The sequence below is a fragment of the Chrysochloris asiatica genome, unplaced genomic scaffold (assembly GCF_000296735.1).
Source record: "Chrysochloris asiatica unplaced genomic scaffold, ChrAsi1.0 scaffold00044, whole genome shotgun sequence".
Lineage (NCBI taxonomy): Eukaryota > Metazoa > Chordata > Mammalia > Afrosoricida > Chrysochloridae > Chrysochloris > Chrysochloris asiatica.
This window is the reverse complement of record NW_006408562.1, coordinates 7,216,101-7,230,625: the sequence shown is the minus strand read 5'-3', so window position 1 is coordinate 7,230,625 and position 14,525 is coordinate 7,216,101. Positions and strand designations below refer to the sequence as shown.

The window sequence follows — 14,525 nt, the reverse complement described above, 5'->3', positions numbered from 1 at the left end:
TTTAATTATATATTTATATTTAAACCTATGATCCACTTTGAGTTAATTTTTATATAATATGTGACTTTTAGGTCAAATTTCACTTCTTGCCTGTTGTTGGTATTAGATGGTGCTGAGTTGATACCAACTCATAGCAACCTTATGCACAACAGAATGAAACACTGCCCTGCCCTTGTGCTGGCCTCACAATTGTTGCTACACTGAGCCCGTTGGTGCTGCTACTATACCATCCATCTTACTGGGGATCTCCCTCTTTTTTGCTGACCCTCGACTTTACCAAGCATGTCCTTCTCCAGAGACTAGTCAAGAAACGTGGTAGAACACCTCTTTATAGCCTGGCAAGAATGGAAGTAGAGGCTCTCAAATAGACCTTTGCTCTCAGGAGTAGGAGAAGAGCCACAGTGAAGTTTGTCTGGAGTACAGAAGTTATTATCTAAAAGTTTTTGTCTTGTTAAGTTTCCCTTTCCTTGTCGTTCAGCTAGAAAGAACAGGGCTTCCTTCAGGCTTTTTGTTTCTTTGTACCTGTTGGAGTTCCCAACTTACTATTTCTCTAGCCCCCAGTCTAAGACATATGAGACTGAAAGAAAGCCAGGAGGACTCACAACCATGTTGCTCCTCGGGTCCTGGGTAACTATTCAGTCTACCTTCTTCTGTCCAACTTTTAGGATCTCCTGTTGCATAGAAAATGCCCAGGACTTTCTCATTGTATTTAGCAGGAGGAATAGAAAAAAGTACTTCTACTTCATGTTCCCAAGGAGCTCTGGTAGCTTAGTGGTTACGAATCGGGCTGCTAACCTCAAGGTCAGCTGTTCAAAACGACCAGCGGTTCCATGGAGAAAGATGAGGCATTCTGCTCCCATAAAGATTTACAGCCTCGGAAACCCTGTGCAGGGTCACTATGAGTCGGAACCCACTCCATGGTACTTAACAACAACAACTTCATGTTTCCAGAAGTGGAAATGTGGGTTTTAATAAAATTGAGCATGAACTCGTGACTCATGGTGTGGCGCTGTAGGATCAGTACTGGACTGTGAACCACAAGGTCAGCAGTTCAAACCCACCAGCTACTCCTTGGAAACCCTCTACAGGGTCACTATAAGTCAGAATTGACTTGACGGCACTTAACAACAAACAACTCCTCAGTAGCTATTATGGTTTTGAGGTATTGATTCAAATGTAAACCATACAATCAAGAGTGTATATGATGCCAAGAAGAGTGACGATTAAAGAAAGATAGTAACTCTCAAGAGCGGAAACTATGCTCAAGAAAATTATACCATTCAAGAGAAATTTTATGTTTTGTATAAAATATGCTCCTAGATCTAAGAAGAGAAAGCCAAGTCCTTGCAGACATAGCTCATCAATGCAAGGAATTGGTAATTTCTTTCTTGTTGTCAAGTGCCATTGAGTCAGTTCCGACTCATAACAAACCTGCATCAGGTGTCTGAGGAGACTCTGGTGAGTTTGAACCACCGACTGTGAGCTTCAAACCGCCCTTGTAGTCCAGTGTTTATCCTACAGTGTCACACCTGGACTTTCTTAAAAGGGAAAAAATCTATATTTTATTTGATAAAAAGTAGCTATAACTCTGCCCTCCCACTGAATTCTCTAGAAGTCCTCTAGAAAATCCTTTACTAGTGTTTCTACTTAGTTAACCCATCCACCGGAGGCCTGGTGTGGTGCTATAGGTTAATGCTCCAGACTGCAAAGCCATTTGAACTATATGGTCTGCTGTTCAAGCTCACCAGCTGCTCCTTAGAAACTCTATACAGGGTCGCTATGGGTCAGAATTGACTTGATGGCACTTAACAACAAAATCAACAACCCATCCACTGATGGTCCTTGCCTTTTTGGGGTTCTGTTCTAAAGTGAGCGTCTGTTTCAGGTCGCCTGAACTGGTGGTCTGCGGTGTGCACAAGCTGTAAACGGCTGCTTCCTTTGGCCACAACAGGGGATGGAAACTGCCTGTTGCATGCCGCCTCACTGGGTAAGCACAGACAGAAGGTGGCAGGTCCCAGGTCTGTTTGATGTGTTGTTAAAAGGACATATGCTAAATGGAACCATGCATGTCACTGTCTTAAAAAGTCCCCTGAAGATGAAGCTAACAGTCTTGGCCCTTTTGGCCAAGTAGCTCCAAGGTTTGGAGAAGAGACAACTTACATGCTAGAAGGACGCCTGAGCATAAGATCTAGACGGCGGGAATTAGAGACTGTGACCAAGAGCAACCAAAAATAACTTCATGGAGAGGGATGGGATGTTTATTGACAATTGAAAAACTTTTAAAAGTGTGGAGTGAAAAGGCCACGCCAAGCTGAGAAAACACAGGTGTAACGCATAAAGGCAGGACTCAGCAGACTGTTCAGAGATGATTGTGCTTCATCAGGCTCCAGCCAAAAGCTTGGGAACCTGTACGTGAGGTTGGGAGGTGTAGAGCAGCCATGCTGACAGCAGTCAATGGTCAACCTAGATTGGAAGACAGACATTGATACCACTCAGGTAAATCACTGGGAATCCAGAGGCAGAATAGAAACAGACCTACCACCTTCTCCAGCAGTGTTGTGAGCTTCCTGGTTGCACAAAATCTCACAGGAGGTGCACAGATGTGGGTGATGATATTTTAACAACCGAGGGTCACATTAGAGTTTCCAGAAGCCTGCTTATTCCTTCTAGGCCCACACTTAAGTACACAGACCAAGTTGGTGTTGACAGGTAAGTCTGCTCGTGTGTTCAGGATCGTGGAATCAAAGCCAGGTGTCCCTTGCCAACCCTGGGGAGTACAGTGAGAGTCAGAATACTCATATACAGGAAATAACCCTTGTTAATCAAACACACGTGGCCAGGCTATTTTTGCCTGAACTCTGTGCTACAGTTCAGAGCAAGAGCCAACATTTAGACCTGCAGCAAAGTTCAGCAAGAGGAAGGTTGAGAAGAGACCATAAGGGTTTGGTTGGTTAGTTGTTGTTAAGTGCCTTTGATTTGGTTCAGACTCATAGCGATCCTGTATAGGGTTTCTGAGACTCTAAATGCTTACGTAAGCTGAAAGTGTCATCTTTCTTCCATGCAGTGGCTGGTGGGCTTGCACTGTCAACCTTGTGGTTCACAGTCTAGTGCTTACCCTATGAAGCCACCGTGCTCACATAAAAGGTTTAGAGAGAAACGAGTCACACCTGAGAAGACCCAGAGAAGAAAGGGGACCAAGAGCATGTGTAACATTTCTCAGATGATAAGTGGCACCTACTTACTTGTCTCCTTTTTCATTTTAAACTAACATATTTATATCTGTTAGAATTATGGAAGTATTTTACACTCATCGTAGTGAGAAAAAATAAAGATCGGGAATCCTTCCACCCAGCAATGACCCTTTCTACCATCTTGGTATAGTATCCCCAAGTCTTCTGTCTACAATTCAGATGGAGTCAAGATCTTCTGATGCTCACAGTGTGAAGCCAGCATTTTCCCCTTAAAATCGTACTGAGAGTTTTCTATTCTACTATTTTTCAGAAACATGTTTAATGGTAGTGTAGTATTTTGTCATAACTATTCCCCCATTGTTGAACAGATTTCCCTTGTTCCATATAAAAATTGAAGAAAGAAGAGGCAAGAAGCAGTGTCTCATCTCTGCCAGACAGCAGCCTGGTTACAGAGTCTCAGGCGTGAATGTTCCTTTGTCCTCTGAAACTGCAGTGTGATGCTCACTCTCCCATAATCCCCCTGGGTGCCTTCCTATAGCAGGCACTTTCCATAGGCCCCCAGCTTACAGGGGAAGCAGAGTCTTGTGGCAGCTTTGGCTCTTGCAGTAGGCGAGGCTGGACCATTACCACTCCTTTCTTTTATCTTTTTGTCATTTGAGTTGTTTTTGTCCTCAAAGAGCTGAATGCATAGTGCCAGAGCAGTCAGTCATGAGATGTGCCCAGAAGTGCTTTGTATTAGCCCAGGTTCTCTAAAGAAGTAAAACAAATGAAATATTGTGGTGCTGTAGGTTAATGTGCTGGACTGTAAAGTCATTTGAACCACAAGGTTGGCAGTTCAAGCTTACCAGCCACTCCTTGAAAACCCTATACAGGATCACTATAGGTCAGTACCGACTCAATGACACTTAACAACAATATGTATATAAAGACAAGTTTATTATCAAGGAAATGGCTCACAACTGCAGATCCCCAGGTTCCCAATAGAAGAGAGAGAAACTTTCCTGCAAGTCCATTATATTGGGAGCAGGCCACACCCCCAAGGAAGCATCCCTTCAACTGATTGGCTGCTCATAGCCACTCATCATAGAGTTAACTATGCCTGTATTAGGTTTCATCACCATGGGAATAAGCACATCTCAACTGCTAAACCTCTGGAAATCCTGGCCTAGTCAAGCTGACACAAAACCTTAACTATTACATGCTTGTTGGTCAATCATCTGCTGACAGTGACCAGCATAGAGCTAGGGCTCTGGGACTCCCATAGGAGTGGCAGTGATCTGCCTTGTGAGCAGGCTCTCTGGGGCAGGGAAACTCTGTAAGAGGCCTGAACACAGAGCCTTGGTGCAAAGACTGGACTGGGTGCCTTCTGCCCAGGGGAGCATTCAGGTCAGCAAGGTTAAGAGTGAGTCAAGTTCACCATGTCCACTCCATGAAAGGAGGTATGGCATCCATAGATCCGTATCCCTCAGTCTACATTGGCACAGGACTGGGCAACATTTTGTCCTGCTGTGCATGGAGTCACCATGAGTTGGTGCTAACTTGAGAGCAACACCACCACCACCAGCCTATATAAAAGACAAAAGCCTCACTTACTAGGAGGGAAGCCCATCGTAGTCCTAGGTTATGGGATTTGCAGCAGTCCTTGGATTTGGGCATATTTCTTGCAATAATAGAATGCACAGCCAAGCTGGTCCTTTCTGTTTTTGTTACTCCTCTTCTGAAAACTGCAAGTGCACCCAGCTCCCTGAGAGTAGACCCCAGCCCTTATTGTAGCCCATATTGTAGCCCGTAAGACCCTCTAGCTCTCAGCTTAGCTCTTTGACCCTGCTCCAGATCCCTTCCCCTCCTGCCTTCCTCAAATTCACCTCTTGGGTGACCCTTAGGGCTCTCTGCCTGGCAAACTCCCCTAGATGGTGGCAGGCTTACTCTTTAACCCATCGGGTCTCCGCTTCCAAAGCCACCCTCACCCTCTGCCCCCTCATCCGCTTTGTCACTATCCACAGACATAATTCATTACTGCTACTGTCATGGCGTATCACCTCCCCACAGTGCATACTGCTTGAGGGTTTAGAACTCGGTCTTCCAGGGTGGCTGCCGTGTGTGTTCCAATACCTAGAACTCCTAAAACAAACCCCCACACTCCAGTAGTGAAGTAACTGTGAAATCAAGTGAGTGTTTATAGTTCAGTCCATTCTGACTCAGCGACCCTATAGGATAGAACCCAAGAGTCCCATAGGATTTCTTAGACCATAATCTTTATGAGAGCACATCACCAGGTCTCCCACAGAGCCACTGGGTGTGGTCCTTGGCTTTCAGTAAGCCATTGAGTGCTTCACTGTTGGCCCACCAGGACTCCATAATTTAATAGCATTAGATTGAGCAAACAAATGATTCAATGAGCAAATCTCCCCCACCCCAGGTTCTTCCCTTTGTAGCCTGGGCTGCACCTGTCCTCAGCATTTCCCCCACTGTTAGATTTCTTGGCTCCATCTGATCTGCACTATAATTGGCTAGTTCACCTTTATGAGCCTAATGCCCCACTATAGCCTAGTGGGCCAAGAGAGGAAGGCCCACTCCCAAAAGCCAAACCTCCCTTCTGGACCCAGACCTGTATGGGTGCCGATTGGAAGCCCTGCTTTCCAGAAACTGAAGCTGTCTTAGTGTGACAGCCCACAGTATAAACTGGCTTGGAGCCCTGTTTGAGGACAAGTTACTAGCTTGTCCTCATATGCTATCTCACTCAGACTTAGGACTGTCACACTCAAACTGACAGTGTATTGTCAAGGGTCCCAGTGTGTTAGCAAGGCTGCCCTCAGTTACCACCCATGATCCGAGGGGTGGTGCTGCAGGAGAAGGCTCTGGACCCCAAGTTCGGTTTGAACCACAAGGTCAGCAGTTCAAACTCACCAGGCGCTCCTCTGGAAACCCTGTACAGGGTCACTATGAGTTGGAACCGACTCACTGTCCCTTAACAACAACAACATTGTTACTCATTAAGCAGAGCAAGTGTTTCTCATCACCTGCTTGTGTTTAGAGGCACGGGGAACAGAGCCCGTGACGAGAAACGTGCATTCAGTGAGCATGTTGTCGTGGTGGACGTGGGCATCGGGGCTGAGTGGCCCTTCACTTGCTCTCCTCATGTTCTTTTTGTATCTTTTGTTGCTACGGGCTTCTGGCCACAGGGATGTGGGGGTTTCATGACCGGGACCTGGTCTTGCGGAAGGCCCTGTACACCATGATGAGGACGGGGGCGGAGAGGGAAGCTCTGAAGAGAAGATGGCGTTGGCAGCAGACTCAGCAGAACAAAGAGGTGGGTCCCTGCGGTGTACCCCAAGATGAGATCCTGCACAGTAGAGGAGTCCAGAGCACGGCGCCCACATCCAAGTGATCTTGTTCAGTCAGGAAGGAACAGCTTCCGTCCTCCACTTACTCCTCGGAGTCAGACATGTGCTGCCACAGTGTGATCACATGTCCACCCTCAGCTCTGTCCCACTTAAGTATTCACTGCCTGCCTTCAGGGGGCCAGGCACTGCCCACCCACCATCCTCAGCCCTGATGAGAGAGCCTTGTGTGCACAATCCCCAGAATCCTAACTGTGTTCCCCCACAATGCATTGCAGCCAGGACCGCACAAATACAGAAAGGTCTCACAGCCCTTCCAGGTACCACTTCTACTCTCAGGAGCCTGAGGTCTCCTTGCAGATTAGCTATTACATTGCTCAGACAATGGGCAATTGGTCTCGGTTCTGGGTTTGCCCAACGTGTATGAAGCTAAAAAAAGTACTCAGACTCTGTCCTGAAGTGAAACGACTTGACCTGGAGAATGGCTTAGGCTCTCTGGACTCCAAGTGTCTCTCCTGTGCATGTAAACATTAGTTCCAAATCAGGAGAATCAAGATGGTGTAACCTCAAAACCAAACCAAACCCACGGCCATCAAGTCGATTTTTACTCGTAGATGTTTGTGTTTCTGACTGACCGTTCATGCCAGACATATCTCACTCTAACTTTAGAGGGCACTAACATCAATATGTTTTAACTTTGCTTTCCTAAGGGAGGAAACTGTTCACTGTCTGCTTGAAGCTGACCCATCATCCTGACATTTGGCCATTCCTGCCCCTGGGAAGAACCCTGGCTGCTGAACAGACTCCCAACAGCTCTGAGATTAGAGATGGGGTTTTTCTGAAAAATATTGTCAGTAGCAAAAAGGGCCGAGTGATGAGTTACAGGGCTGCCAGCCGGGGTCCCACACAGAAGGTCAGGTGGACTTCCCAGGCTCACCTCAACCACCACCCACTCATCAGGTGGGCAGGTGGCAAATAAGGGTGCTGCCCTGAGCGTCCCCACCCTCCTGAAGTGGGCCTCCTTTGTGCGCAGTCCGGGCTGCTGTACACGGAGGAAGAGTGGGAACGCGAGTGGACAGAGCTGCTGAAGTTGGCGTCCAGCAAGCCGCGCACGCACTGCGGCAGGAATGGTGGTTCAGGCGGAGGGTAAGTGTGCCTGGTCCAGGAGTTTAGGGATCACTGGAGCCCTGCAAGATGTTAGAAGTCAGCGTACCTCAGCACATGCATGTGTCTGGCATGGAGCATGCCATGCGGGCTGGTGGTGTCTGCAAGAGGACACAGATGAGTGAGCAGCACAGAAGCCATTGGTATGTGGCACCAAGATGCATGTTTACGCTCACACACTGCCACTACATTACCCAGATTCCACGGACCCAGACTGCCCATTTGGTGGTCTCCCCAGCTCAGTATCTACTTAACTTGTGGCTTCACCCTGAAAGCAAACGATCCCTAAACCAGCCCAGCATTTCCCACATGAACTCCGTGAATATGAACACAAGCTGTGTACCTTCAAGAGGCCTGTTCCCACATACATAAATCAGGGAGAGGAGCACCAATACCATGGAGTGGCCACACACCCATACTTTTTGAATCTGAGGGTAAAGTTTCCTAGAGCTGCTATAACAGAACTACCATAAGGGGGTGGCTTTAGCGAACAGGAATTTATTTTCTCACAGATTAGAGGCTAGAAGTGTTAAGTCAGGGCATGGGCTCTGGGGAAGTCTTGCTCTCTCTGTCCACTCATGGGGAAGGTCCTTGTCTTCTATCAGCTTCTGTGCCTCTGGTTCCTTGGTGAACGCATGTGACCAGCCATCTATCGTCCCTCATCCGTACTTACTTGTGGGCCTGATCTGTTCAGTTCACAGCTCAAAAATGATTGACTTTAGATATACCCTATACTGATAGAGCCTTATTAACATGACAAAACCAATTGTATTCCCAAATGGAATAATATCCATAGGTATGTTGGTGGTGGTATTAAGTACCATCGAGTCAGTACCGACCCACAACGACCCTGTATAGGGTTTCCAAGGAGCGGCTAGTGAGCTTGAACCCCCAACCTTGCAGTTCAAACCAACTTTGCAGTCTGACACATTAGCCCACAGTGCTACACCAGGACTCCATCCACAGGTATAGGGGTTAGTATTCCAGAATATATTTGGGGAGCACACAATTAATTCCACAACACTCTTAGAAAAAGTCTCCCAAGAAAGTGTGACCACTGATACAGAAGAGAATCCCAAGGAGGTCTCACTAGTTTTATGCACTCAGGTGTGTGTGGCTATTATCAGACCCTCTGGGTCCTCACTTATTGAAACAACACCAGGGGCTTCCTCTGCTGGCTACTCACTGACATCCCTACTGCAAAAAGGCACCAAAGAGGACCCGACATAAATGCCCTCTACATTCCTAGTCTGGTCTAGTGACTGTCTTAGTCATGTCCCTTGTCGGCCAAAAAGTATAGCTGGTTTAGGACATTTAGGGATAAATATTCCAAATATGGAGGAGCTCTGGTGTCACAGTGATCAAAGCACTTGAATGCTAACTTAAAGGTCAGCAGTTTGAACGCACCAGCCTCTTCCTGGGAGAAAGATGTGGCCATCTGCTTCCACAAAGATTACAGCTTTTGGAAACCCTATGGATCAGATCTACTTTGTTCTATATGGTCACTGTGAGCCCAAGTCAACTTTGTCAGCAGTGGGTTTGGTTTGGATAGTTTTTATTTTAAAGAGTCCACAGATTGCCTAATGTAAACTAGAGAAGGCACAAACAAACAAACAAAAAACAAGGGGGTAGATTTTAAAAAGGAGCAAAGAATCAGAGTAACAAATAGAAAACAGTTACAAATGTGGTGGTGGTGGTTATATGCCGTGGAGTCAGTTCCAACTCATAGCAACCCTGCATAGGGTTTCTGAGTCTGTAAACCTTTACAGGAGCAGAAAGCCTCATCTTTCTCCCATGGAACCGCTGGTAGTTTCAAACTGCTGACCTTGAGGTTAGTAGCCTGAATCATAATCACTACACTACTGGAGCTCCTTAGTTACAAGTATAGTGGGCATTAATCCAACTACAGACATGCCTTCAGTTACAGATCACAATAATAAAGCAAATATTGCAATAAAGTGTGTCACATGATTTGGGGGTGGTTTCCTAGTGTATATAAAGGAGTCCTGGTGTGGCATTGTCGGTTAATACGCTGGACTGCAAGGTCACTTTGTACCACAAGGTTGGCAGTTCAAGCTCACCAGCAACTCAGAAACCCTATACAGGGTCACTCAGAGTCAGTACTGACTCGCCAGAACTTCACAAGTGTATATCAAAGTTACGTTGACACTATACTATAGTCTGTTAAGTGTGCAATAGTGTTACGACAAGGAGTGCTGGTGTGGCAATGTAGGATAAGCACTGGACGGTGATCCACAAGTGTGGAGGTTCAAGCCCAACTGCTCCAGAGGAGAAGGATGAGACTTTCTGCACCCCTAAAAAAAAGGAGCTCTGATAGCGTAGTGGTTACAAATCTGGTTGCGAACCACAAGGTCAGCAGTTCAAAACTACCAGCTGTTCTGCAGGAGAAAGATGAGGGTTTCTGCTCCCATAAAGATTTACAGCCTCAGAAACCCTGTACAGGGTTGCTATGAGTTGGAACCAACTCCACGGCACATAACCAGCCAACCAAAAATGTACAACCTTGGAAACTCTATACGGGGTCACTATGTGTTGGAACTGGATGGATGGCACTTAACAACAATAACCATTATGAAAATATTTTTAAATATGAAAATTGCTAAGACTTCTTATGCCCCCGGCTCTAACTGGTGGGCCAGGTGCCAATTTGGATCTCCTGGAATGAATGTCAGTTCATAGCTAGTGTCCAGAAATGACCCCCAAACCTGATTATTTCCTTTTCCTCAAGGAGCAGTCACTCTCATGATCCCTTTGGGGAAAGCTGGGAGAAAGATGAAAGTATACATTTTTGACAGTATAGTGGGACCTTTCCTCATGGAGGTCCAGTCTCTCTTCATTCAAGGGGTTGTGAGTTTGTAACCTGGCTCAAGTCTGTGAATGAATTGTGAACTTTATTTTGGTGATTCATGTACTGATTCAAATACTCACTTGTACTTATTAAGTTAATATTGAGTAGATTTCCCCTCGATTTCATTCCATGGGACACGTGAGTAAGTAGCCAATGACATAAATGCATGTGAGTCAAATGATTTTGACTTCTGCTTTAACTCTGTTGTCCATTATGGTAGCCTCGTCCACCTTGTCTTTGGTGACTGAGTTCTGCCACCTGCCCCATTGGGGTCCATCAGTCCCATTGTAATTAGGTCTTGTTATTCAGTTAGGGTAGTTCCCATTGTCAAATCTGAAATAAAACAGCCATCAGAGCAGTCTTCACTGACTTCATGGACTGATTCCCTTCACAAATGGATTCTTTACTGTTGTGGTGTCAGGTATGTCCTCTGAACACTCCGTGGATGGGTCTGTGAGTCCAGCCTGATCAATCCACTCCATCTTTCCTCGTGCCCTAAATCTTTGGGCACTTTTTCTGTAAGATACCAAGGAAGTTCTGGCATTTCTAGTTGACTTTACTGTAGACCACTAGTTAAACCATGCTTCCGTAAACCAACCAAATCAATGAGTCAATCCTTTCCTAGCGTCTAGAGCTGAAACATTGAATGAAGAATCTGTGCTCTGTGGATCAATAAACTCAGACTGCTCTGTTTTATGTACCTTGCCCCATTATCCCTCACTATTAATAGTCATTTCCATACAGATTCTTTAAGTTTGTTTGTAGATATTATAAAAATCAAATAGTTTTTTTGGTGCTTAGCGTGCCTCCTCGCTTTGTACTTCACCTCTTGGGATTCACTAAGACTTATGTCTAGTTATAGGTCTAGAAGCAAAAATGGGTAGTGGTATTGGTGCTAGGGACTTTCAGCAGTGTCTTGTAAGGCATCTGCTCCAGGCAACGCCCCAGGAGGTGATATATCAAAGACTCTTCAGACACAGTTGGGTTATCTCATCAGATGAGGGTGGAAAAGGTAATGATTATACCGGGGAGGATTGTTGAACAGACAAAGCTGAAGTAAACCCTTCAGATGAGAGTTATTCAGTGGAATTTGAAGGCTCAATGTCCCCAGCTTCCTGATGATCTCCCCCATATATCCCCATTCCAAGTTTTAGGACCCCATTTTTTCCTAATGAATGTCCTTACTTTAACATCAGACACTATTTAAGGATGAGAATTCAATTAACATTATAATTCAGCCATTCTTGAGCTAAGACTCTGTGTTTGATATTTGGTAGCATCCACTCTGTTACTGCTAAAAATATCAATACCTTTCAGGACACACATGAAAACTTACGCAGCACTTGAGCTGTGTCTCTGAAGCCTGATGCCCATCCCTTTCTTACACCATTTTGTCTAGTAAAAGTAGGACCAACCAGCCAGCTTTCCTATACTGCTCAGTCTGTCAGAATTGTAGAAAAGCATCAAATGTGCCATCACCCTTGTGTCTCACAAATATTTGATCCAATGATGGTGAGATTATCCTTATTTCTATTGCCACCTCAAACGATGGATTAGCAGTGTCCTCTTCACTACTAGAGACAGAGTTATCAGTGCCTTTAACACAAGCAATACGCAAGAACCAATTTAGAAAATTCCCCCTTAATACCTTGTTTCTCTGTAACTACTCTTCTTGTGAGGATGGTGCAGGACCAGACATTGTTTTGTTCTGTTGTACATAGAGTCACTGTGAAGCGGAACTGACTCAACAACACATAACAACATAACTACTCTTGGTACCAAATGTCTTAGATGGGGTTCTCTAGAGGAACAAAACCAGTGAAGCATATTTATAAACATACAGACAAATTATCAGGAAAGACCAGTCCTTGGAGAAAGGGCATCATGCTTGGCAAAGTGGAAGAACCCAACGAGATGGATTGACACAGTAGCAGAAAATAATTGGCTCAAACATAACAATAATTGTGAGGATGGCACAGGACTAGGCAGAGTTTCATTCTGGTGTGCACTGGATTGCTATGAGTTGGAACTGACTTGATGGTACCTAAAAAGAACAAGGGTGAGATGTTCATTTCAAGGAAATGGCTCATGCGGTTGTAGAGGCTGACAAGTCCCAAAGCCATAGGTCAGCCAGGAAGCTGGAGGCTTCTAATGGCTCATATCCCAAGATCCAGGTGTCAGACGATGAGACAGGTTGAGAGAGAGAGCTCAAGCTTTACCACAACATCTGTATATATTGGATGCAGACCACACCGCCAAGAAAACACTTCAAACTGATTAGCTGGTCACATCACATCACGTCACAGAATGAAAAATGATTACAGACTGTCTGTTGGACCACTGAAAATCACAGTCATGCCATGTTGACAGTAACTATTGCTCTACATATACCCAGAAGATTTGAAAGCAGAGAATGAAACAGACACTTTTACAACAACATTCATTTATAGCACTTCTCACATAGTCAAAAGGTGGAAACAACCTAAATTCCCATCAGTGGACTCATATATAAACAAAATGTGGTACATACATACAATGGACTACTGCTCAGCCAGAAAGAGAAATGAAGTCTTGATGCATCTCATGTGTTTTGTCATCTCCCCTTCAGACCACAGTATCATGATGCCGTAGCCCAACTGAATGCTGCTAGTTTTTTGTTCTTTTTTTTTTTTAACTCTCTAGTGTGGTCGCTATGGGTCGGAACCGACTCAACGACACTTAACAACAACAACAATTGTGAACTGGATGAAGATATAGAGAGTTAATCAATTGTCCATTCAACCGTTCATACACATTTTATTTCATTCAATTGACTGCAATCCTCACAATGCAATATCCCTCTCCCTCCTCCATTCTTTCCTCTTTCCTACTCTTTCTTATCTTCCAAACCCCTGTCCTTGGGCAAATGCTGCTCTTTTGATCTCAAATAGTTGGTTATTCTAAGTCGTGCATGTCCCTCTAGTGTTATAGTTCACTTTATGTTGTTGTGTGCCATCAAGTTGGTTCTGACCCATAGCGACCCTGTATAGGGTTTATGAGGAGCAGCTGATGAGCTTAAACCACTGACCTTGCTGTTCAAACAGCTTTGCAGTCCGGCGCATTAACACACAGCACCACACCAGGACTCCATTCACTTAACAGACCTCTCTATTGCTTTGCTGAAAATTGAACCTCAGGGCTATGTTCCATTTCAGGCCTGAAGGATGACTAAAGGCCAGAGTTTCAGGGATCCCTCCAGTCTCTATATCTACCCAACTAGTAGACCTGGTCTTTTGTGTGGTTTTGAGTTTTGTTCCACATTTTTCTCCCACTCTTTCCAAGACCTTATAATATCCTTTTCAGAGCACAGTGGTGGTAGCAAGGCACCATCTAGTTCTGATGTCAGGGTTATACATATGTATTTACTTATATTGCAGATATACCCATCAACATAGTTGAGCTTACAGAGTGCAAAGTTTTAAAAACTTCTTAGCCATAAACAAGTACCTTGAGGGAATGAATTATTGGGCCTTGGGGTTCAGGACCATACTCTCAGAGAACACCAGAGTTAATTAGCTTAACACAGTCCACAAGGACAATGTTCTGCAGCCTGTTTTGGGGTCTCACAAGCACAAGAAGGAGTCGGAGAAAGATGGCAGACTAGGCAGAAAAGCTGTGCAGACTCTCTGCAGCAAGGATATGGAAAACTGGATGAGGCAGATACAGAGGATAGTCCTGGCACTCGGAGCTCCAGAGGAAGGGATAGAAGAGTCGATCGAGTGCTTACTGAGAGAAAAAGACATGGCAAGAAAGGAGGTGACTGATGAGTAGCAGCAACAGCAGCAGCAGCAGACAGAACTTGCTGCAGCTGTCTGAAGAGTTTGTGAATGACTTTAGAGATGAGAAAACATATTTGTATTGCAGAAACCTGCCTGTGGCTCATGGAGACAAAGATACAATTTTATTTTATTTTATTCATTT

At 45.1% G+C, this 14,525-nt stretch overlaps 1 protein-coding gene across 1 annotated transcript in view; it reads left to right on the top strand.

Moving 5' to 3' along the window:
• Positions 1-14,525, top strand: part of OTUD7A (OTU domain containing 7A) — a 181,747-nt gene that overhangs the window by 115,043 nt on the left and 52,179 nt on the right. The window contains exons 4-6 of the mRNA XM_006861918.1: positions 1,886-1,987; positions 6,374-6,501; positions 7,587-7,678. Coding sequence (XP_006861980.1) covers positions 1,886-1,987; positions 6,374-6,501; positions 7,587-7,678 — 322 coding nt within the window. The remainder of the gene's footprint in view (positions 1-1,885; positions 1,988-6,373; positions 6,502-7,586; positions 7,679-14,525) is intronic.